The sequence below is a fragment of the Scomber scombrus genome, chromosome 13 (assembly GCF_963691925.1).
Source record: "Scomber scombrus chromosome 13, fScoSco1.1, whole genome shotgun sequence".
NCBI lineage: Eukaryota > Metazoa > Chordata > Actinopteri > Scombriformes > Scombridae > Scomber > Scomber scombrus.
In genome coordinates, this window is record NC_084982.1 from 22,590,479 (window position 1) to 22,616,222 (window position 25,744).

Genomic DNA, 25,744 nt, shown 5'->3' on the forward strand with positions numbered 1-25,744 from the left:
AAATAAATCTTCAAGTTGAAAAAAAGTTCTTTAGTGGCCACATTAAATATGACAGGAGCAAAGGAGGAAATCAGCTGATGATAATATACAGCCAAGTCAGTGTCGGGAGGAGGTTGGGATTGACGAATGGGTCAATAAGACATCAGATTTTAACTTCAGAGACTGCTGTACAGTTTCACATTCCCAACCATGAATCAATAATGTTTTAAAAAAAAAAAAAAAACATGACCACAACCATCCCCTAACCTTATGGTTTTTATTGTAACCAGGGCAAGGCAAGGCAGCTTTATTCATTTAGCACATTCCATACACAGGGGCAATTCAATGTGCTTTACATAAAAACAAAATGTTAAGCAGTAAAAATTGGAAATATTAAAACATACAGTTAAAAACAAGAAAACCCAATTATAATAACACAACCGTAAAGAAAAATAACAAGAGAGCAAGAAAACAAAAAGCTAGACATAAATAAAGCCTACAATTATTAACAGAACATACATAGTGCAAATGAAAGATTAAAATTTAAAGTGCTTTAAAAGAGCTCAATCATAAGCACAATGTGCATTTCAGACATAAAATATAAATTTATAGATGCAGTTCAGGATTTCTACTGAAAACAGAAATCTACTACGGTTTCATTTTTTACCAGTAAAAAGGTCTGGCTCCATTTGCATGAAAATCATCAAAGGTTTTGACCCCTGCGCTTGAGTGGTGATTTTCATGAATTCAGATGTAATGGTATTCCCTGCCAAATATGACCTTCCTCTGCCTGTCAATAATGGTTAATAACATTTACTGTTTGGTTCACTTTTGAACATAACCTGCCGTACTGATCCTTCACAAAGGTCACAATATGAACAACAAAAGAGTTGTGAAAGGGCAGCTGAAGTGACATGCTAAATTACAGTATCGGTATTAAGGATGGACTTCAAAACAGATTGGTTTGGGCTAAGAAGCAAAATGCTGACTAAGGGCTGATAGAGACATATTGCCTCCACTTGAAAAGGTAGTTGCTTATTTGTTGGGCTTCAAGTTTTGGGAGGCTTCATTATGCATTTGCAGAAATGTAACACAGCATACTTGTTAATGCATAAAACAGTGCTCATCCCTGCATCCACAGGGCCATCAGCAAATTAGCAACATCTAAACATCCTTATATAAAAATGATATTCTTCATCCGTGTAAACAGATGGTAGCTTAATTTAATTCTATGAATGTGACGTATACTAAATGGTTGTGTCCCAGGATTCTAGCTTCCACCACAACCATTGGTGCTCTAAGAGGGAAGAAAAGACAGCTTTTAAAGAGGAATACATCCAATTCCAGACACTAAAGTGTAAGGTTAGAAATAAAGAGTCTAATAGATATCGGCTAATACATTAAAAACACACCAATGCCTACTGGCACACTTGCTTTTCCATAAAAGTTAGTCCAAATACATATTTGTGCAAATCACATTAAGCTTTGGTTAATAAACTGTGTGGAGTTAAATATGTTGCCATCACTATAAACAGTGCAATATTCAATGCAGCATGCTACAACCTCACATAAACAGACACACTCAAAATAAATACCATAAATAAATGCTGAAAGGTCAATATGTGCCACTAAAAACTTCTCAAAGTGTCAACAGTATTGAACAATGAACTTTAAAAGCTGTCCTGATTCAAAACAAAGTTATCTACATGCTCTCTCAGGAGGCATTTTGTCAATAAGTGTAGATATTCTGAGCCTCTCTGTGCAGTTTAATTCAATAAACTAAATAAAGAGACAGCAGTGGATGGCCAGTAATTGTATTAAACTATTTTCTCTAATGTCTTTCAGCAGTGTTCAAGCTAAAGATTAGCACACATTTTCACAACTGATGCGTAAAACTGATATCTTATAGCTTTCCTTGAAACTCCAAAATCCACTGTAAGTCAACACTGCTGTCTCTATTGTCAAAACCGTCAGCACTCCTTTCTCCTGACTGTCGGCTCCAGCAAACATGAGCAGAATGTGCAGATGTAGAAACTGTCTTTTCCAATAGTCCAACATAAACCTATTTAATTTGTGTATACTGTCAGGTCTCAAGGATTCTTCGTGAGAAGAAGTAGTGACCTCAACAACATAGTCTATCAGGTGTATTTTCTGTAGATTTGGAGAAAATTATTATTTATACACAACACATATATTTGTAGTTATATTTTACCCAGCACCGTCTGTGTCAGTGACAAAGCATATTATTTATTTGATGTTCAGGACCATGCCCTGGTTTATGAAGATCTGTTTGTACACAAAATGCACCGCCACAGGGCTCAGATGAATTAAGGTATTTGCTCTGTAAACAACAGTAAGAGCCCTGAATATGGGAAAGAGTGTGTTGCTATTCTCCTGGTAGTACAGCAGAGTTCAATTTACTCAGTGACCTAAAAAATAGAAAGTCTGTTTACAGTGGAAAACAGAGACAGTTCGGTTGAAAAAAGTACAATAGTATGGCAATAACGAGTAGTTTCATAAAGCTTGTGTTGAGATGAACTATAGTAGCTGCCAGTGTTTCAGAGAGAGGTGGAATCAACTCTGTGGTAGCTACTGTTGAGGCTGTGGTTACACGTGATTAAAGTTTCAGTCTTCCATAAAGTATTAATTTCACCCCAACACTTCACCTGAAGATTTATAAAGTTATACTCCTTACTTACATGCCATTTCCCTCACATAACATCAGGGATGTGTGTGCATACATTGGTTTGAAAGCATACATAACATGCAAAGTGCACACTTTGCCAGGGTTGAAGTCTGCTCAACTTGCGATATAACTGCATAATCCCATTTGCATAATCACTGAAAGCCTGAAACAACTGCTCTGTGGAAAGCTATATGTTTGTGTAGTGATGCAACGTTTCCTTTGAAGTTTTCAGTGTTGAAAAAAATAATTCATACCTTTCAGAGTAACACAGACTCACTTTTATCTTCGGTAAGTTTAACATATACCCGCTTCCAGTTGCGTACATTTGTAAAAGGTATGAAGGGCAGTTACACCCATGTACAAAAGGAAAAAAGGAAATACAAAATAACTGAAAAGTGGAGTCAATTTTCCATGAAAAATGCAAGCCACTAAAAGGACTTTCTATGTTGCAGTAATGTCAAAAAATAGTAGTTTACAAAAACATGATTAATTGAAAACCTGAAACAACAAGGAAATGGAAGCACTTTCATACACAGTATGAAAATGTTAAATTTAGAATATATGTGGAAATGGACTGAAACATCTATAATGAAAAAAATGTAAAATTACCTAACGAGAAAAAGCAACTTTGAAAACCTGACAGTAAGTTGCAAAACAAAGACTGTGTAGATTTAGTGGCTATTTTTTCCATTTGTCCTTCCTCCCTTCTGCATTTGCCATGTACCATTCGGCTTTAGAATACAAATGAGGAGCACAGAAGCGGCATGCACAGACATTTAGAGGGGCAATGGCTTAATATTTTGCAAAAAAGAAAAGGCACTCCCACACTGTGTTGTCTCCATGCCTCCTCCTGATGTTGGCACACTTTATGAAACACAAATGCACACATGCCTTTCGTGGGTGAAATACTGATTTGATGATATACATACAATACACATAGGATCCAATTTAACAACTTTACAAAGAGATATAGAGACAACTTCTCTTCGGGGGATGTTGGATATTTCAGTAATGATTCACCGGTTTTCTGGCTGCTGCTTTGAAACCAGGTTTTAAAAGAGATACTTTGCTTTCTCCCCTGTCTTTATCACCCCTTGTCACTGTAAAAAATGCCAACCTGCTTCCAATTAAATATCAAATAACATAGAAAGCCTAAAATGGACAGACAAAATTCCAGATAAGAATGAAAGCTAAGCAAAAGGATGTTATTTTCATGTCATTTATTCCAATAGTTGTATTCATAACTAATATAACATAATAATTTCCATTCAGACCACAAATCAGACCACAAAAGAATAAAGAATAGTCTACTTCACAGCTGGCTAACATATTCGCTGATTCACTTACACATTCTCTGTGGTGTGACAAGCAGACACCCAACGAAGCTGTCGAAATCTTTATGAGTCAGTTACATCAGCCTTTCCGTCAAACACCCAAAGAGACAGACTGCTCCTTTAATGTCAAACACTTACCAGCAGAAATCAGCAAAACGTCACACCGGTATGAACTAGATGGAGATACAGAAAACACGCAAAAAAGTAGGCATGGATGATGACATTTTAGCAACTACATGTCAGTTTGACGGAAATTCTCCACTTCTCACACAACAGAGTGCATTCACCAGCAGTGTGTGACAGAAGTTTTTTTTTCTTGTCCTCCATCTTTCTTTGATCTCCGTCTATCTTTGTGTCTCTTTGCGTCTGTTTGCCATTTAAGATTGTGTCTTTGCTGCTTGTGGTATCCTCTCTGAGATCATTATTCCGATGTGTATCACAAATACCACATTATTTAATCATTTCTAACCAAAATGTAACATCTAACTGTTTATTTTTCATGCTGAATTTAATCATTTATTTGGTGCCTGCTCAGTCTGTCTCTGCTCTTCCTGTTAATAATATCAATCTGCTCCTTCTTCCTTCTGTCTTCCATATTGTTCTTTGTTTCTTAACTTCATCTTTTTGTCTCCTCTCCTCTTTATACTTGTAACCACTGCAGGTGTTGGGAGTTAAGTGCTGGTAACATTAAGTGGATCTATCAGGTTCCCATCCTGACAGCCATCGGGGTAAGACTGTGAGACTGTGAGTGAGTTTGCTATTTGCTATTGCTTAGTGTCAATGTAGCTCGACAAGTTGCTAAGAAATATGTTATTCCTGAAGCTACATCTTTTTAAAGATGGAAGTGTGTATTAATCCTTTTGATATTGGTACAGTTATGTCAACGTGGCGGCCTTTGTGCGTGCGTGTGTTTGTGTGTGTGTGTGTGTGTGTGTATGTGTGTGTGTGTTTGTGTGTACTCCTTATGTTGTGGGGACTCGCCTCCGTTATGGGGACTAAAAGTAAGTCCCTATAATGTAAATCATTCATTTTAGGGGTGAGTATTTGGTTTAAAGTTTAAAGGGTCAGTGTGTGTGTGTGTGTGTGTGTGTGTGTGTGTGTGTGTGTGTGTGTGTGTGTGTGTGTTGTGTGTGTGTGTGTGAATGCCCTGATGAGCAGTTTGGTACTTTGCATGTCAGCCTCTGCCATCATCAGCGTATGAATGTGTTTGTGTGTTAATGGGAGAATCTTGACATGTGGTGTAAAATGCTTTGAGTGGTCAGAAAACTAGAAAGATGTTATGTAAATGCAGCACATTTACCATTTACCCAAAATATTTAATATTCATAGATTCTAGATGACACATGCAGAGAGATTCATCTGGCGAAAATAGGCCTGCAGAACCATTTAAAGTCATTTCTAACAATTTCTTCTATGGCTTTTCCCACAGAAGCTTGCATGGCAAACAAACCTTTTGTGTTGCTTTTATAATTTACCATCACCGTGGGGGCCTGTGGGATTTGCTTGTGTAACATGCTGCGTTTCACTTGCCATGCTAATGTAGCGCAGTGCTTGCTCACAGCTCTAGTCGAGAGTTTTTCTCGCTATTGGCGTTGAGTATCACTGGTGTTTAACTGAGATTAAGTTAAACTAAAAGACAAACCCCTGCTGTAATTTTGACCATATAAAAAGTATTCTGTCAATCGAATTTCGAGGTTATCTTTGGGAGCTTCAGTTTCAAATGATGTAATTCATGAATTGTTGCTCATTTTCAGCATTTTGTTATGACAAGTGAAGAAAAAGGAGCTAAAGATGCCAGCTGTAGTGAGAAAATTTAGAATTTGTAGAACTGTATTCAACCGTGTATGATTACTGTAAGTAAGTGAGACATATTATTTCCTTTTAAATCATTGAACAGCTTGAAGTGATTTGTAATGGTGCCAAACAGTGTTTTACAAATGGCTGTATGATTACAAACTAGTTGGCCCACTGTTGGCCCTTGACCTACTATGCCTCTAGTTAGAGCAACAACCATAATTTGCTCCATTCATTGTAGACAGGAGATTTTATGTGTGGTCTGACTCTGACCGCAGCTATTAAAGCCACTTGGAAGAGTAATAAAAGGTCCTCACAAGTAAAATATCAAATAATGTGTCTTTGACTCAGTAATTCTGGATGTCCTATGACCTGGATGACTGAAGATCTGCACGCTGTGCCTTCTTCCTGTGTTGGCACAGTAAATAGATATAGAAAAATAGAGAATACAGGCTAAACCTGGGATCATTGTCCTCAAGTGTCTGCCTTTTATATGCACCCTTTGCTTATTTTATTCCCTGCATTGCTGATGAATTGAGAGGATTTCAATTTCCCAGTAGGGAGTTCAACTCAGGCTGCCAGGCTTGCAATACACTAGTGGAAACACACTTACTTAAAGTCGGTTTTATAACTTGGTGACTTAATAAGTCAATGAAAAACTTATATTACTTGGGTACAACAGCAGTTAAAATAGTGATTGTCTGCAGATAGACGCTCCCTCATGCTATTTCTAAACAAAATTGGCTGTAAGTGTTTGTGGATGTTCAAAATTCTGAATTAGCAGTGGCAAGGACGTACAGCACCATCATATCCAATATCAAACTAATATACCAGATAATTCAGGGAAATACAAACTCTATTGTGAAGGGATGATTAGCTGGACTAAACGGTAGGTTGGTCTTCTGTCTGGCTAGAACGGGATTATGTTTTCCTTCTCCTTTTTAATTTAGTTTTCTCTCACACTTTTTTCTTATTTTCTTTTGCTGCTTATTTCATTTATTGTGTTGGATGTTTTCTGTGTCTCTTCTTCAGTATTAGTTAGCTAATGTAAAGAGTAAACGCACACATGAGGCAGTCCCAGGAACATGGCTGCCTAAAGCCTAATCTCCAATATCTGGTGACCAATTAAAGTTGGCCATTACTTTATTTTGTGTTTATTTCCCTATCACCTAAAAAATGTTTTGAAGCATCTGCTTTTACTGTATGCCACTGGAGACTAATTGGTTGTATTTCTACTCATTATTTAAACTCCCCAGATGGGACTATGTATTCAAGTGCTGCATTGTGTGCTATTATTGTGTTATATGAAAAAAAAAAAACTAACCATGAAAACACACACACACACACACACACACACACACACACACACACACACACACACACACACACACACACACACACACACACACACACACACACACACACACACACACACACACACACACACACACAACTTGAATCATACACTAATTGCAAACCAGGAGCCTCTTTCACCAAACTTGAAACATGCAAGCTGCAAGTTTTAACTTGCAACATGAGATAATTTCCTCTGGTCATAATTAATAATTCCTTAATCAATTAATTAATTAAGAGAAACACATACTTGCAACCCATGCATGAGCATCTAAGAGACTTGGGATTTTCAAATTTGTCTGCATTTTGGAAGTGACTATTATTTATTTGAGACAGAATGGTGGCATCATTTCCAGTCAGTGTGCAAGCTCTTTAGTGTGTTGGTATTTTTATGTTTATAAATGCAGTCCCAAGCTACTGCTCTGAGCCTGTGCTCGTTGACAACATGTCTGCATTGCTACCCATACTGCTGAAGCTTGATTATATTTCCCTGGGTAGCTGGGTGTATAATGTTTTGATTACCATCCAAAAGGTGACTGCAGCATACAGTGTTGAGAAATTTGGTACAATTTTATTGAATTAAACAAGATTAAAGCATGTTTCTATTCCAGCAAATAAGGTATTTTGATACTGATGTATTTTGTTAATTTGTTGTTGAGTGTAGTAAATTTACTGTAACACCACTTAAGTACCAAAGCAGGATGTTAACAGCAGCAGCTGCAGTCCTTTGTCTCTTTTCCACACTGGATCCGTTCTGGTAAGTGGAAAAAAGGAAAAGACTTAAAGCTCTGGATTTTGATTGCAATTGAAGATATTGAGTAAAAGTGAAGCGTGATCATCAGGTGTTTCATTCTAGACACACATGCATACTGCATACCATCACTATCACCTGATAGATCATCTATATTGGATGGTTTAGTAAAATTATGTTCACTGGCAAAGTTTAAACATTTAATGATGGACTGTATTTATTTCTACATCTGTGTATGGTGTCTGTATTTAATGCAGTTTAAAGGTGACATATTTTTGATAACAAAACCTTTGCTTAAGGTTAAGGAAATATTGCAGTTTGAAATACAAATAGATATGTGATTGGTGAAACACGGGTGAAAGGGGGAGCCCACCTGATGACCTGTAGAATGCACCGAGGGCTCACACCACAAAGCTTAATCAGTTGGACTTGTGCAGGTGTGATTGCTAGCCATCATTATCATGTAGGAGACAGGGACTCTCTCTGCTCTTGAGATGATAGCGATGAACTCATTGTATTACAGACGACGACTTGTGACAATAGTATCTTTACAGATTATTGTAGCCTGGTATCAGACATAATTGTCAACTTGTTACACTCCATTTCTATCTTTTATCTGACATTTCCTCCACTCTAACCTATCTTGGTGGTGGAGGGAGATTTGATTTGACCACCGCATTAAATGCTCCAACTGGTGGTGCTGTGGTGGGTGATGTACTGTGAGTTGTGTGGTGCTTGGTTTTGGCTAGTCTGTTTTCAACAGACATCTCTTTTCCAATGGTTGTCTATGGTGAAAATATTCTTTTGGTCTACAGGGGAATTTCTTTTTGCTGCAATACTGCAAATGGCCTCTAGGAAAACTTTGGATACATTTGTTCCTGATAACATTTGGGTAATAGGCAATGTATTAACAGAATCTAAATTCATATCTGATCAGTGCTGCCTAGTTTTACACTTCCTTGATTCTGATTCAAAGCTTGACAACAGTGTTAGTCATTGGTGCTAATTGGCTAATTATTAGTCCCCCTGTGGTGCTTATCAATTATTTTTTCAACCAGGAAACTGCCGTTTCATGTCATGATGGGTACATTCAAAAGGTCTGGATCCAGGAAATACGGATTATCTTATTTTGGGGGGTTAATATCTCAAGCACCCAATTTTTAAGATTAAATGCTGTCTGCAAAGTTGATTTATGTAGCCACTGCTACTCGTCATCATAGCAACCAGCCATGAGTCTTTGTGTCTCAAATACTATTCATTTTACAACTATTATACAGTACAGAATAGGCATAATAACAGAGTGAACACACCCACAGATCTGAAAGAAAACTATCTGAAATAGAGCTGCCAAAGAATAGATCATAATGAAGAAATGTTTTCCATGGAGGCTAACCAACATAGGTTATCAAGTGGTAGCAAACCAGAGGGATGTGAGCATGTTCTGTGAGTGTGTCTATGACCCAATTACAGTACTGGCTAAATTCCTACACCAGACCAGGGCATAACCAAAAAAGCTGATAACATCTGAGCACAGTTAACCCCAAGACAGTACAGTAAGTAAGAGTTGGTTGAACGTGCTTGTCTTTAATGATCTCTGCTTTATACCAAAAAAAGGAAGGAACAGCATAAATAACAAGTGCTTGGAGACGAGAACAAAGAAACTGTGAGGAGCAGAAAGGAAAGATCATTAAAAAGGCTGCATTCAACTTTCTTTCTTTTTTTTCTCAGAGAAATGACTATATGCAGACATGGCACAATATTTCCCTTCTACTCAACGTGCAGAAAATATACAATGAAACTGGGAACTGGGAATGAAGAAAATTGATATCAAGAAAATTGTTCTTATTTGTGACTCTCTTTAATTCAAATTCAAATGACCGTTATGACATGAAACAACTTTATTTGTTGCCAATGCAAATGATGCAAATCAAACAGGATTAGCAACAGTCTCTCTCTGATCCATACTGTACATATGTCCTATGCATGCTCATGATTATTTTAGTGTCTGCTGTTATAGCCTGCTTTGAAATCAAGCATTAAGGCAAGAGAGAGAGAAATACAGTGTCTTGTAGTGTCTTGTAGCTTTGAAATTATGACAAAACTACTGAAAAGTGATACTTATGTAGAAAAACATGTTCTGATATCAATCTGTGCCTTTGTACTGAATTAGTTAAATTGATACGAAGCTGTGACTGGAAATGTGGATGCAACAGATTGTCCCCTGCAGACACAGAAAGAGTTTGGACCTGCAGAAATAGGAGCAAATGCTTTAATTGAACTTTTACAAGTCCTCATGCACATGTGTTGTAAATTACTTTTAATGACTTTGGCTGTGTCAAAAGATTTTGCAAACACTTTATGGCAGCAAAGCATATCTTGAAGCCCTTGGTGAGAGATCAGATTTTTGTATCCAACAGTTATGGAATAGCTGATTACAGATAGCCCTTTGACTTAGTGATTAAATGGACCAAACAGAACAGATTTTTTTCAGTCATGCCAGTGGTGTGGCTCTATAGATTGAGATGTCTGCTGATCAGTCGGTCCACCAGACTGAAAAACTATTTGATTGATTACCATGAAATTTTGTACAACCATTCATGGTCCCCAGAGGATTAATCCTGCTGGCTCATTCACTACAACAAGTCAAACCTGGGAAAGAGTGGCAGCGAGTCAGAGAGGGACTGAGGGTGTTTTCACATCTATAGTTTGTTAGTTTTGGTCCAAATCAGTGGATGAGTTGCTACTTTTTGCATTTTACCTTTGGGTCTGTTTGATTTCACAAAGGTAAAATTTCAAGCCAACCAAAATGTATCAACAAAAGCTGTGTGGGAGCTATCACTCCATTCATTGGTCAGACATCTGGTGAAGATACACTGCCTTCAGTGTGCTGACAAGGAGAACGCAATGTATTCTGTTGCTGCTTCAGATCAATCCTCTATTTATGTTTACAATACCAAGCTCTTCCTCAGCCTGGCATGCACAGTGCAGCTGACTGTGGCAGCTTTAGTCCAACATGTGCAATGTTTCCTGCAACTGGGGTGGATTCAAGTTGGATCACACAAACCGTACTAGAATTCGTTTCCAGTCAGAATGACACCACCTCTTCAAAAAGGTCTTGGTCCAGTTGTTTTGGTCACTTTGGCACTAGAGTTGAATCAGTTGAATTAAACAGTGTGAAAATGCCCTCAGGTGTTGCCTACAAAACAAAGCAAAGAACCAGGTAAATTGCACAGCAGCACAGCACAAAACAGATGACACCACAACATATTTTCTTGATTACTTTTGTGGGTAGCCTTCAAATATATGTGATATATGTAGAAAATCTTGAGTGTGCAATTGAAATATATGTCAAGATGTTTTCATCTCTAGTTCAGTCACTGCTCAAAAGAAACTTGCACAGACACAGGCTTGCATACGCAAGTGGTTTAAAATACATGCACATTGCTGTATAAACCTGCAACACACCTGTCATATAATGTTAAATTAATAGATACTAGAAGTGACACCTCATAAATTCTGCATGTCAAGTGTTGGCTTTGACTCTGTTTACCATGACGTGATCATTCCGCATGGACGATAGTTTTCATAGTCATCAGAAGCATTATTTCTGGATCTTCCGGGTCAGACAACACTATCTCATTATCACATATTCCAATTACAAGTGAAACGTTCTTGATACTGACAATCATACAGTAGTCCCAATTAGTTAGTTCTTATTTTTGTCTATGTTAATAACCAAGGAACAGTAAGAGGAGTAAAGGAATGAACACAATTTTCTGACACACTTGTCACATTTATGTGACTGCAGGACGGCTCTCTCAGCTGGAAAACAAGACCATGTCTGGATTAAGTATAGTGCACATGTTACTATATCCTCATTTAGGCTAATCCAAGTGGCACACAGGTTTGGAAGGATTATAGATTCAGGGGTCCAAAATGATTGCAGAAGCCACAATTTGCATTTTTCAAATTACTTAGCCTCAGCCACACTGATGTCTCTGAGAAAAAATCCCTTGACTTGGCAAGTCTTTTCTTAGCCATTTATCAACTGCCGAAAAATAAATTGACTTTACAGTCACTGCCCTACAGTAGGTCACCGTAAGGGGCCTCTAAGGTTTTTTTAATATTGTTGTTGCAGCACTTTACCTGCAAGCTTTGAAAACTCAGTTAATCCTGTTTTGTGATAAATATACTTGAATATGATGTGACAAGTGCATTATGGTGTACTAAAGAAAAAGATATAGACAATATGTTAGTATGTTAATATTTTCTGTTGCAATTTAAAGATGGAACCAGTGACATTTTTCTTAGTATGTCATTTGGGGTTTATCGTTCAGGATAGTAAAACTAAAATTGACCTGTGATTTGATAAACAGTCCATGTTTGTGAATAATGTTTTATGTTACTCTGATAGATTCTGTACCTTGTTACTATTAAACAACAATGGGGTGACGATTGGAAAAGTCAACAGATTTCAGCTGTAAACGCAACATATTTTCTTTCATTTAATAAGACTGTAGTAATAATGACAAGTGTACATATTTAGATCCACTCTTGAAAAAGCAGATTTTGTCAAATCAATCAACATTGTAACAATGACAATTAAGTGATGATATTTCTTATGGTTCTGATATGTCAGTTACACTAGTATCAGATAAGAACAGTGCTTACATTAACTGCAAAAGTTTTCCACCTCTTTTTTTTCTGTTTCAGCTGAACTTTATCTTATTTGTGAACATCGTTCGAGTATTGGCCACTAAAATTCGAGAGACAAATGCGGGGAGATACGACACCAGGAAACAATACAGGTTAGTGCTTTGTATACGTATATAGCTCTTTGTTTTACATCCAAAGTGTGGGTTTGACATAAACTGTGACTGTGTACTGCAGAATTGTTCTCTCTCTCTCTCTCTCTCTCTCTCTCTCTCTCTCTCTCTCTCTCTCTCTCTCTCTCTCTCTCTCTCTCTCTCTCTCTCTCTCTCTCTCTCTCTCTCTCTCTCTCTCTCTCTCTCTCTCTCTCTCTCTCTTTCTCTTTGTGATTGCTCATATTTACATTTTCCTAATGTTTTCTTGTTTCAGGGTTTGTTTGTTTTTTACCTTTCTAAAACAGCAAAGTTATGGACACCTATTGTTTTCAACCTTAAATGATGAGGCTGTTGCTATTCTGTACTGTATTTCAGATATTTTATTATAAATTGCATGAACACACCAAAATCAACACTGCATTAATTAGTCTTGCAGTACTGTTTAACTTCCTTAGTCCCAAGTCCCTTGTTAGAGCACAGCTCACATAGGGGATTCATTTGATGCCATCGATGTCTGCGGATGTACTGACAACATACGGCTAAGTATTTTCCTAAACCACTTGGGAAGGAGAAAAAAAGGGGAAAATACTGCATTTGTTGAACTACTTTCAGGCGTGGATTGGTGAGATAATGATTGGGGCTGACTCAATACACACAGTTAAGCACAAGAAAGAAACTTGTCATGCAACAGTGCAGCTCATGCAGAGGAATTAGTGGATATACAGCCACCAATTGTTTGTATAGGATCAAGTCAGTGTTCTTTTTGTCTTCACCAGCCTTATCCTTTGGATATAAAATAAACTTTGCTTAGTGCCAACCAAGACTTGTGTGGTGTGTGCATGTGCACTTGTTTTTTGCTAATCCCCCTTTCAAATTTAAAATTAATTCAAATTTATACACAATGACATCCAATAGATATGAATCCCAGCCACTTTTCATAAAATACGACTGGATGCTATCTACACTTACTCTCAATTATATATATACATGCAGAGCTCATGCAAATGAGTAAGCACACGCACAAACAGATTGCCCTCCCTAACCCGTAATCACTAGATGCCTACAGCCCTAACTCTAAATCAAGACTTACCTCAAAATGTATATTGTTGGGACAAGGGAGGCAAGTCCCCACAGCATAAGATATGCATACATACATACACACACCACACACACACACACACACACACACACACACACACACACACACACACACACACACACACGCACGCACACGCACATGCACACGCATACACGCACATACACATGCACATACACAGACACACACTTTCACATCTGCAATTATCCGTATTATTCTGCCCTGCTGGAGCTGGCATCAATGTGTCAGATAAAAACACCATAATTACAGTGTATTTTCTAAGAAGAGCTCGTGTTTTGAATGCTGCAAAGTAGACTGTTTTGTGTAGATGAGCAGACTATTAGCCAGAAAAGATGATAGTGATCAGGTGCACCAAACTGGGAACCAATGCTGGGAGGTGAATGCAGGCCAATAAAGCCCTTCTATGTGAACTCGGAGAACCAATAAAGAAAAAAAGGAAATGGAAAGAGAGCACTGGCAAAATACTTCAGAAATAAGACAGAAGAATACCACTTGCAAAAAACAGAGAATATTTTAAGCAGTAAACCTACAATAGATGTAACATCACAGTTTAGGGACCTACTGAACTTAGCGTGGTTTGTGCTAACACAGTTCCCCTTTGCAAATGAGGGATTGTTTGCAGTATTAAGGAAACACTTATTATCTGTTGTACCTCCAATTAAAGTAGTTTATATAAAATGTAGCTAAACTTTTTCTTTGTTAAGCTAAGAAGGAGAAAAGGAGAACATATTTATCTTATATATCCATTATAATTTTATCAATCTGTTCAATGCTATATTCTGTAATTTGTGTTCTGTTCTGTACACACAGAGTCTATTGGGAGAAGATCCGTCCTTTGTTACTCTTCCTGAGTTTTCTTCCATTTTTTCCTCCATTTTAGGGAGCTTATTCTTATTTAAATAATGACAGAGGATGTTGTATTGCTGTTGAGACTGCAGGGCCCCCTGAGGCATATATGTGATTAAATAAATGTAATCTGACTTGACTTGATTGTTAACTATATGATGCAATAGGACGTAAATGATGCAGGATTAAGAATAGTTATCTCATGAGGAACAAGAAATCCATTCAACATGTTTAGACCCTCAAGATGTATTCTTGAGGTGTGTTTTGGTGTGTATAACTGAATTTAAAATTTAGTCTGTTTACAAGGGAACTCCACAGGGCCACTTTAATCACATGTAAATTCAGATTTTTCAAATAATAAAACACCTAGACGTTTACCACAGATGCCGTGGAACCAAGAGAGAGACCTAAGGAGGAAAAAACATGAGCCAAAACAAACATGGATTGAATTTTAAATTGAGATCATGTTGTTATGTTGCGTATTTCAAGGTAAAATATATAAAATTGCCTGTTGGATCACATCAAATCAGCCCTGTTTTGCTTGGTGTTCATTGTTTATGCTTAATTTTCACACTAGCAGTAAACTGGAAACGCTAAGAAGAAAGACATGGAAGGACATCACTATTATTCTGTGTGTATTTGGCAACAGATTTCATTTTTAGACCTGTGTGTTATGATTTATTTATTCATTTTTTGTGTTATTAGAGTGTGCTGGTATTTAACACTCGGGCCTTGTGATTTGAATTCGCTGACAGAATTGATTATGGCTTCGCTAAATTGAAATTCACCTAAACATTAGGGCTGTCACACAGTATTACTATCACAGCTGAAGGGAGCAGAAGACAGATCAGTTTCTTTTTCCAAATGGAAGACTTCTTCAAAGATAGCAGTCTGCTTGGAATTGCTGCAATTCTGCACAGATATCTGCTTCAACCAGCGACTGAAGGATGATATGTTGAATGAATGCATATGGTCTCCTTTCAGGTAGTTTTAAGTTCATCATGCAGACCTAGTCCAAATTTCTCTTTCAACACATAAATTTAAGTTTTTCTCTGTGCAGCCACTCTCAATTGTTACCATTTTCCTAGACTCTACATGGGACTTTTTACATTCCCAGCAGAGTTTGAACTGATATACCAGGCTTATCTTCTTTACAAAGCACTTCCTCTCTTTTTAAGATAGATTACCCCATGAATATTGAGCTAAAGTCCTGACTTGAATTTAGTAGTGAAAGTTAATAATCCAATCCTTAGTACAAACACACTCAAATAAAAACACTATTTTCCAATCAGGAACCTTAATCTCTGACAGTTTGCATATCGTGAGCTGCTGCTCGATGATTCCAGATTATGGCCATAAATTAAAAATATGTTATTTTTTCAACAGGACTGTCTGGGTCTTAACTGTGCTCACATGATGGCTGTGTGGCACTGTGTCTGAGATTTTTATTTAAACATAAGAGAGATAAATATAGTAAATAAACTAGCTAGGAAAAAGATAGCGTGGTCTGGATGTTGGATTGTAATGGTCTACAATATGCAGTGATTTTTATTGTTAGAAAAATACATATTCAGTATATACAAAATTAATAGAAAAACTAAAATAAAGTCCCTTAGTAAGGTGTTGGGCCACCACATGCCACCAAAACAGCTTTAATGTGCCTTTGCATTGATTCTACAAGTCTCTGAACTCATCTGGAGGGATGAAGATCATTATTCCAAAAGATATTACCTCCTTTGGTGTTTTGATGATGGTGGTGGAGAACTCTGTGTAACACATTGGTCCAAAATCTTCCGTAGGTGGTCAGTTTGACATTCAGTGACTGTGAAGGCTATATCATAAGATCCACATCATTTTCATACTCATTAAACCATTCAGTGAGCCCCTTTGGCCTTTGGATGGGGGCATCCTAGAAGAGACCACTCCCATCAGGTTAGAAATGTTTAATCATAGGATAAAGGTGATCACTCAGAACCACTTTGTACTGATTTCCAGTGAGTCTTCCCTCTAAGGTGACAGGTGGACCCAAACCATGCCAGCAAAATGCCCCCCTACTGCATAATAGAGCCACCAGCTCCCCTCACTGTAGGGGTCAAGCATTCAGGCCTTTACCGTTCTTTTGATGTACACCATGCATGCACTCGCCCACATGTCGAGACTAAGGTGAAATATGACTCATCCAACCATATCGCTTTTTTTTCACATCTCTGTAGACCAGTGCCTTTGGTTTTTGCACCAGTGAACCCAATGTGCATTCATCTTTGTAATGATGGGGTTTATGCACTGCTACCCTATTATAATATCTCTCTCTATGTAATTGTCAACGGACTGTTCTTGCTGACAGTCTGATCACGTCCTGCGTTGATATTCTCAGTCGCCTGCGGAATACTTGCTTTTCTGTTTTTCTATTCTACATTTCACATTAATGCATGAGCATCACAGTCATCAAATGTGCACTGTCGACCACAATTTCCGACCCTATTTACTGATGTTTTCCCCATAGATCTAAATGCAGATGTCACTTCAGTAACTCCTCCATTTGAACCATCTTTGTGACTGAAGCTCCTGCTACACATGCCAACCACTGAACTCTCTTTCAAAGTCATTCCTTCCTTCCAACTTGATACAAAATCAAAATCCACTGGGCCTGCTCAACATATTTATACATGTCACAGAGCATGATTGGATGTTAATTGCTTAACTGTACCATGCAATTCACCTGTGTAGAAGCATCTGCATTTGTTATGTATCTCCGCTAATTTATTCAGTTTTTTCCTGTAATTTTTCACCCTTGTGTATATATATTCTTATTTGTGCTTTATACTTACCGTGGAGTACAGCTGACAAAGCAGTACACAATGTTCTGTAGGATTATGTAGTACTTCCAAAACTGCTAGTCAAAGCATTGAAGACACCTCAACTAAGTGTATATATATTTAGTTGGAGGAAGTCTCAGAGAAAAATGTTCTTTTACAGAACAACAGAACATACATTATGTCACTTCTTGATTAAGATGTGCTTAGATTCTTAGTTGGGTGTATTGACATCGTTTTTCTTAAGGCAAAATATTAAAAAAAAATCTGTCTTATGCTTTGGTAAACAGAAACCCAGAGCTGGTTTGCAGGATAATGAAGTTTTTCACTTTAGTAAGCCTTAAAAAAAGTGCACTTCAGTGTTATATACTGGTATTATATACTGTTATTGACAGAAGTGGCAGTACTTCTGTATCTAAGATAAGAGACTCAATCTGTGGAAGGAATGTGACTTTGGCAAGAAAAGAATCATAACTCATCTCATTATTTGGAGTTTTAGAAGCCATTAGCATGGTAAGCATAAAACTAATTTGCTGTTCATTTATGTCCCAACAGTAAATTTTGCTGCTTTGATTTAATTTAATGTGAAACTCAAATCATTTATCATAGTGTTTACAAACAAATACAGAAGCATTTCACACATTATTGTTTTGCATTCAAACATGAAGCTGGCCAAGTTCATGCTTTTTTAAAGTTATACCATGACATTTCATTTCTGCAGGTTGTTCTTTGATGAATAATTACACAATTATGTTAGTACTGGTGTATTATGTTGGCAGAAGCAAAAGTACATTGTACCAATACATGTTTTCAATGAGCTCCACTTTATTTAATTTTACACAATCATTTTGATTCACTTAAGGTGATTATGTTCTTTTGTGTATCATTCATGTTCATGACAATTTACTGTCATGTTTAATAATAAATCCTGTCCCATTCATATCACTGTCACAACTTTTTTAATAAAAAAGTGAAAGGAGCCTTTGGAAAAAATGAACGTTTATGTTAAAAAAAAAAAAAAAATCCTTGTGTCGTGTGTGTGTGTCTTTATAGGAAACTGGCAAAGTCGACCCTTGTGTTGGTGCTGGTGTTTGGCATCCACTACATCATCTTCGTTGGTCTGCCTCATACATTTGAGGGACCGAGCTGGGAGGTCCGCATGTACTGTGAGCTGTTTTTCAACTCCTTCCAGGTACTTTTGTTGCCCCAGTTGGATATGGGATGTATTCACCTATTAGCTCATTCATTTTAGGATTGTTCATTGAAAGCACTTTGTTGGCAACACATCAGTGTGTGAATTTCAGCATGTTGACTCACAGTAACAAGGAGGCACACGCAACACATTTAGAGTCCATTAGATGACAGATTTCGGTTTGTGCTACTCCATGGACTGCCTCTCACTGTGGGCAAAGTGCTGGCTTATTGTAACTTATAACATTTTAATTTCATAGTGTGGGGCTGACCACAATTACCTGTTGTTACTCACTGTCAGTGTCAGAGTGAAGCGCTGTACTTCATTATTCAGTGAAGCAGCTTGTTAATGACATTGATCCGGTGTCATTATGTGGCTCTGGCAATGTTTAACTGAGTCATTTTGAACTAAGCGTGAATAGGGGTGATATTTATTTTTACATATTCACAAAATTACATTTAATACCAGATTAGAATTTATTATTTAGCCTGGCATACTTGCTGATCAAAACATATTTTAGAGTGTAAAATATTTCTACCTTTAATTAACGAGTTGTTGTAATTAAATAATACTCAGTTCAACCTTGAATGGCTTCAATTACTGAAACGTGAAATTAGCCCACCCATGTAAAAGCAAATCAAAATACACTACAGGAGCTCAGCCAAATGTAGATATACTAACCTTACTCATTTTACCCACTTTATGTAAAATCGATTATGAAGAAAACATTTCTATCTTACATGTACAGTATTTTTTTTTGAGTAAAGTATAAAGCACATAGTACAGAAAAAAAAGTGTTCTCTCATTACCTTGAATATGAATAAGATCCAGAGTCAGATGAATATGTAACAGATTTTACAGTACTGAGCCTGGCAGATGGCTTGCATTCATGTAAACTTGGAATTAATGTAATATTAAAAGCATTTAGGTGAAAACCATGAATTTCAAGGCCACACTGAAAAATTAGTATAAAATGCTCAAATGCAGTGGCTTCTAACCTCCAGGACACTTTTCCCCATCAAAGTGCTTTGCATCTCCTAAAAATCGCTACCATTTGCAAATAATTTGCAGTAGCAAATACATTTAGTAGAGAACTTAATGCAGCTTGAATTAAACCCTTTTATGCACATATTAATTAGCAGTGTCTGCAAACTAATATACCATATTTTTCTATTTTAGTGTTCCAGTCATGAAAACAGAGTAAGGCAATGGGAAAATTAGGCGATATAGCCTTTAAACAATAAACACTAACATAGTTTTAACAAAAGTGAATGAATAATCAGTTAATTAAAAATAAGTTTTACACATGATGAATGTTTGTGAGTAAAAATGTAATTAATTAATTAACACTTCATTTTATCATGATTATATGTGTCCTTCACACACAATTTGAGCAGACATCCAGCACCTTGACTGTGCATTTTCCACACAAAACCGACTTCCTGCACTTCAGGCATTTGGCACAGGTTTATTTACAGCTCATTCTCCTCTGCTCTTTTTATAATTTAATTATGTCTTCACATAATACTGTTGCCTATCAACTTAAAAGCCAGTGGTAGTTGTAGGTATAAATGGATTCCCAAAATGGATGGGACACATTAATTCCTCAAGCAATTAAATTCTTTTTGTTTTTGGATGTGCATTTAAATGTGTACTTGTTAAATAATTTCTATCAAAGTGAAAGCAGAAATATTTAACGCCATGAAAGGGCTTTTGTGATTTTAGAGAGGTCTGTTTGTGTGCCTGTACCATCTAAAGCCAAAAAATGGCTCTGGGTTTTTGTGATGGTGTTTATAAATAGCCAGAGGCATAACAAATGCACAATTTCATGCCAAAACAAACACAAAAAGAAAAGGAAAAAAAACAAACCCTCAGCTGCATCATTCCACCACGCCAGCATGAGCAGATTTGTTTTAAAGCAGATTAAACATTTGAGATGTTAAATGTGTATAATAAGGTCTATTTTATATGATAACTCCATGCCATGGACATTATCACTTGATAAAGTGTTCTTTTACTATTATTATCATTCTCCTTGCAGCATGATTAACATTAAAGAAACTTGAACTGTAAATTAACAGGCAATCAGCAGCTCCACTCTGTAGTGAGGGGGCGGAGCTTCTGGGCTCTGCAATTGCATGTCATGATCAAAGCTGTACAAGCCTGCAGTGAGAAAGAGGAGGGGACGACATCGGTCTTCGTTTGATAAAATTAAAAGTTTGCCTTTATTGTGCGTTTTCCCGACTCGTTTTAAAAAAGACAAGTGAAAAAAGAGAGAGAGAGAGGGCGAGTGAACTAAGTGTACCAGTGAGTGACATAGAGACATGCTAGAAAGCTTTCTTTGAGAGAGAGAGAGAGAGAGAGAGAGAGAGAGAGAGAGAGAGAGAGAGAGAGAGAGAGAGAGAGAGAGAGAGAGAGAGAGAGAGAGAGAGAGAGAGAGAGAGAGAGAGAGAGAGAAAGCGTGACAGAAATATTTTATTATCTGCTTGTTTCATGGCGGTTATGTTCTAAAGCAAAACTCTAACCCTAACCCTGTTTGGCCCTGTGTTTGAGTGCAGTGAGGGCTGTTTGATATAAACACTGCCACATCACAGTGGGGCGGGGCTTCTGGGCTCTAATTTGCTGAGCAGGACAAAGGCAGTTAACTGCCCAAGAGAGAAGAACGAGGGCACACAGGAGAAACAGAAAAAACAGAGGCAAAGGTAGCAAAAACTAGTTAGTCTTACTGGTGAACTGTCTGGATTGAAACCAATTAATCTTTTAGGCTTCTCAGAAATTCACTGTCGGGTTGTCTCAATGGCAAATATGTGCAAGAAGGCACACACACACACCCATGCACACACTATTACACACTGATGGTCACACAACTTCCCTTTATCCTTCACTTTGACAAAGACACACTGTGTGTCCTTCAACTTCTTATAGCAGGAAGCAAAAACATCAGGTTAAGCAGAGATTAATGTTTGGGTCTTTCTTTTTTTTTATTAAATAAGTAAATGGATGACAGTGGGTGACCTGGAAAATGATCATCTTCATTTTATGAAAAATAGTGTTTGTGTTATACTGGGAGACAAATGATAAATGATTGTAATCATCCTGTACCTACTATATATATGTTTATTTTTCTCACTTGACTTGGCTAACCCTGTAATCTGCACTCACAATTTATATGTCAATCTCTTCTTTTCAGGGTTTCTTTGTGTCCATTATTTATTGCTTCTGCAATGGGGAGGTGAGTATATATATTTGTCTTTCTAAATGACACTGATCACAGTACAAACACTTCAAAGCTGAAGCACATTAAAACAAATTACAGATAATGAATTTAAAATAGGTTTGTGTTTGCTTTCAGAGTAAAAATAACTACCAAACAGAGGTACAAGTGTTCTAGTGACACACATAACTGGGGGAAGTATGTCAAAAAGTGACCAACTTGAAGAAATTTGTAAATATCTGATATTGAAATATCTTGCCCTCTCTAATGAAAGGTGATAAACGTGTCCAGCCATTCTATCCTTCTCCCTCTATGTCATACACTCTGTACTTGGTAAAGTCTTCTCAAATACCTCCCTTTTATTCATGCATTTTCTCTGCTTTGTGTTTGTGTTCATCATGGTCTCCTGGGGTACACTCTTTATCCTCCAAGACCATTTGGGGCGACCGTAGTTCAAACAACTCTAAATTACCAGAAAGCAGAGGACGTGTGTTTTCTGTTGAGTCAGAACTAAATCAAAACCCCATGAAGCATAATTATTATTAACACTGAACCGTATGAATCATGTAGTGTGAAAGGGTCTCAGCAAGCCTTGAAAATTAACGCCCAACTCTCTATCTCTAGACAGCTTAGGCTACATTATTTGGCTCACACATAAATGGTATACTTGAATCTTGCCATTTCATTAACTTGCCAGTAGAAAACCATCGACAGCTGTGTTGAGCGAGAAAGCTCAGGCAAAGAGAGCGTTTGTTGCTTGCCACTGCATTAAGTGGCAGATTAAAAATAAACAAGATGCTAATTAAGGCAAACATCTAGCAAGTTAAAAACCCTAATGCTTTTTGTTTAGGATTTGGGAGAGCACAAACACAGTTAATCATTTGGCCAAAAACATGACTTCAGATTGCTTTGTATGTGCTAGAAGGCAAAGGCTCCCACCTCCCACTCCTATAGCAGTCGGTGTCAAAGCAAACTCCCCCATCATATTTCGGCGAGTCTCCAACAACAACCAGCCAGAAAAGATGATGTCCTGAGGAAAATGAGAACCCACAACACCACCAAATTATGCAAAATAGGGCAGGATTTTCCTCTGTGATAAAACAATAAAAAGAGGTCATGTATGTCTTGGCACATTTTTCCAAAATATACCTTGCAGAAGCTCTGAGTTCCTTACACAGGGGGGAAAAGTTGTAACCATGGCAACCAATGCTGCTGAGAAGTACTCTGAGTTGCCTGTAAACAGGTGGAACAAAGAGAAAGAAGCCTGTGACAAAGTTTCATAGCCAATGGGTATACTCAAATATCAGCATGATCTTCAGGTGACAGTCTTTTCTTGGACCCTAAACAACGCAGTGGTGAATAGCTGGTTGTTCTTCAGAGATGTTGCTGGTTGTGAATATGACCTCATGGCCTTTCAGCAATCTGTGTCCCTCCGTCTCCTAAAAAGAAAACTACCTCTTGGCCATGGCAGAAGGTCTTCAATTGCAACCACTGTCACTCAGGATTCTGCTAGAGGCGATGGGAAATCTCACTGGTCCATGAACGCAGAAAAATCATTTCAACAAATGCAGATGGTGTGACAAGCACGCTTTATATGCATGTAACCAGTGTGATGCACCACTCCATATTGAGTTCTTCAAGTGTTTTCATGGAGAGTTAAGTCTAATCAATTAGCTGTGGTCTACTGTTTACTCAATTTGTTGGAACTGTTTTATGAGACTGTGAATTAAGTACAGCACAGTACGCACTGCCCTTGTACATTTTGCATTGTTTCAAGGCACAGTTTAAGTCTGTCTGTACAAACATGCTATGTGCTGTAGAAATGAAAATGAATGAAAAATTTGGCTTGAACTTGTAGATTATATAACTGACTCAGCCAATGGCAATGATGTTAGTCACTCTTAGGTCAATCTATCTCAGTTACTTCTCCAAGTGTATATTTTTCAGACAGAATGAATATGTTTGCTATTCCGATGTTTTAGAAGCTACGACTTATCCACAAGATAGATGAAAGGAAAAAACATGGTTCACTTTTATGCACTTAAAATGTAACATTATTGATAATTTAAAGAAAATGTATTCCTATTATAAAATGTTCAGAGATTATATTATATTTTATATTACGTGCATGTATGGTTTCCATGTATATTTGTCATAAATGAATGAGCCTACCTTAGATGAATATGCCAATGGCATTGTTTGTATTATTGTTATTTCAAACATTGTTTTACAATAACTTATATCTCATTATTATATGTTGCATATGTTACTGTTATTTTAAGATTTTAAATGCGTAATTAGGTCTTATTTATGGGCTCCAGCATGTTTGGAGTGGACCTGGTCAGGACTATCACAGCAACTGCGTAGTGCTGACCGTGAAAACATGGAAGGGGGAGTGTGCTGATATGGGGTTGGATGAGTGCAAAAGGTGTAGGGGAGATTGCATTTATAGATGGCACTATGAATTAAAGTTTGTACACCCAAATACTAAATGAAAAATTACTAATGAGCTGGCCAAGTGCATCCTCTGACTTAAATCCGATAGAACACCTTTGGAGTATTTTAAAGAAGAAGGTGGAGCAACAAAATCCCCACAGCAAAAAAGATCATCTGTGGAGAATGTCAGATCATCTCTGCACAGACTTGTGCAAGTGTGGTATCATGCCTGCCCTGGAGGATTGAATCTATCATCAAAAGTGAAAGCATGCATACAAAATATTAAAAAATATGATATAGGATGTGCTGACTTTTGTAGAAGTTCATTCTTAGATGTTTACTTAGTCAAAGATTATTTTTAAAACAAATTGGCTTCATTCTTCTAAAAACAAATCTGTATTAAATGTAAAGGATTTATGATTACTTAACATTCAACTGATATTGACAAGGGTTGTACTCACTTGTGTTAAATTACTAATTATCAAAACTCAAAATACAGCTGATTTCTGACCCATATATACTGTAGCTTTTCAGTCTGGACCAAAGTGGTGGCCATGCTCTTAGCAGGGCTAAAAACAAATACAAAATATTTATGAATTTACTTGCAAAAAAATGATGACTCCTTTTCTGTACCCTGTTACCATTTTACAACATTCTTGGTGTTTATTGTTTCTTTTATTATCCCACAGGTCCAGACAGAGATATTCTTGGTGTTTATTGTTTCTTTTATTATCCCACAGGTCCAGACAGAGATAAAGAAAACATGGACCCGTTGGAATCTGACCTTTGAGTGGGAAGGCCCTGTGGTTTGCGGCCGCTACCGTTATGGCTCAGTTGTTGTCGGCCTCAACAACAACAGCACCAGCAGCCAGTCCCACTTGGCAGGGGGTGGCCTCTCCACACGCTCCACCACACTCGTCTCAAGCCGTGTTTATCGCAGCTCGGGTCCCTCTGTGATCAGCATGCACGCCACCCTCCCAGGATATGTGATCAGTAACTCAGACCCATCTATACCGGAAGAACCTGAGGACAGCGGCCCCAAGCGGGTGGACGATATCTCGCTGAAGGAGACTTTGCCTGTTTTCAATTCCAGTGCTACAGCCGAGGATGAGGAGGAAACACTGTAGCAGTCAACAAACATTACAAGAGAGAGACTGATGAAACACTACTACACAGTTATGAAGCCGAATGCCAATTTGCTGCATTGCTGCATTGGTGCCATTCTGCAGTGTCTAGTTTGATACAACTAAATCATAGACACAAGATCTTGATGATGGTCATTGGTTAAACTTAAAAATATCAATGAGTAGTACCTGCTTTGGTACTAAATGTTGTTGCCTGATGCAGACAATTAGGTAAGGTTCCACCTAGTTCTCTAAAGGCTGAATACAATTCCACTGAAAAATTGCAGATGTCTGTAGATT

General features: G+C 37.5%; 1 protein-coding gene across 1 annotated transcript in view; it reads left to right on the top strand.

Annotated features, from left to right (window-relative positions):
- pth2ra (parathyroid hormone 2 receptor a) overlaps window positions 1–25,447 on the top strand; it is a 67,820-nt gene extending 42,373 nt beyond the window's left edge. Inside the window, exons 8-12 of the mRNA XM_062431144.1 lie at window positions 4,661–4,727; window positions 12,611–12,705; window positions 18,532–18,670; window positions 21,861–21,902; window positions 25,061–25,447. Coding sequence (XP_062287128.1) covers window positions 4,661–4,727; window positions 12,611–12,705; window positions 18,532–18,670; window positions 21,861–21,902; window positions 25,061–25,447 — 730 coding nt within the window. The remainder of the gene's footprint in view (window positions 1–4,660; window positions 4,728–12,610; window positions 12,706–18,531; window positions 18,671–21,860; window positions 21,903–25,060) is intronic.
- The last annotated feature ends 297 nt before the right edge of the window (window positions 25,448–25,744 follow it).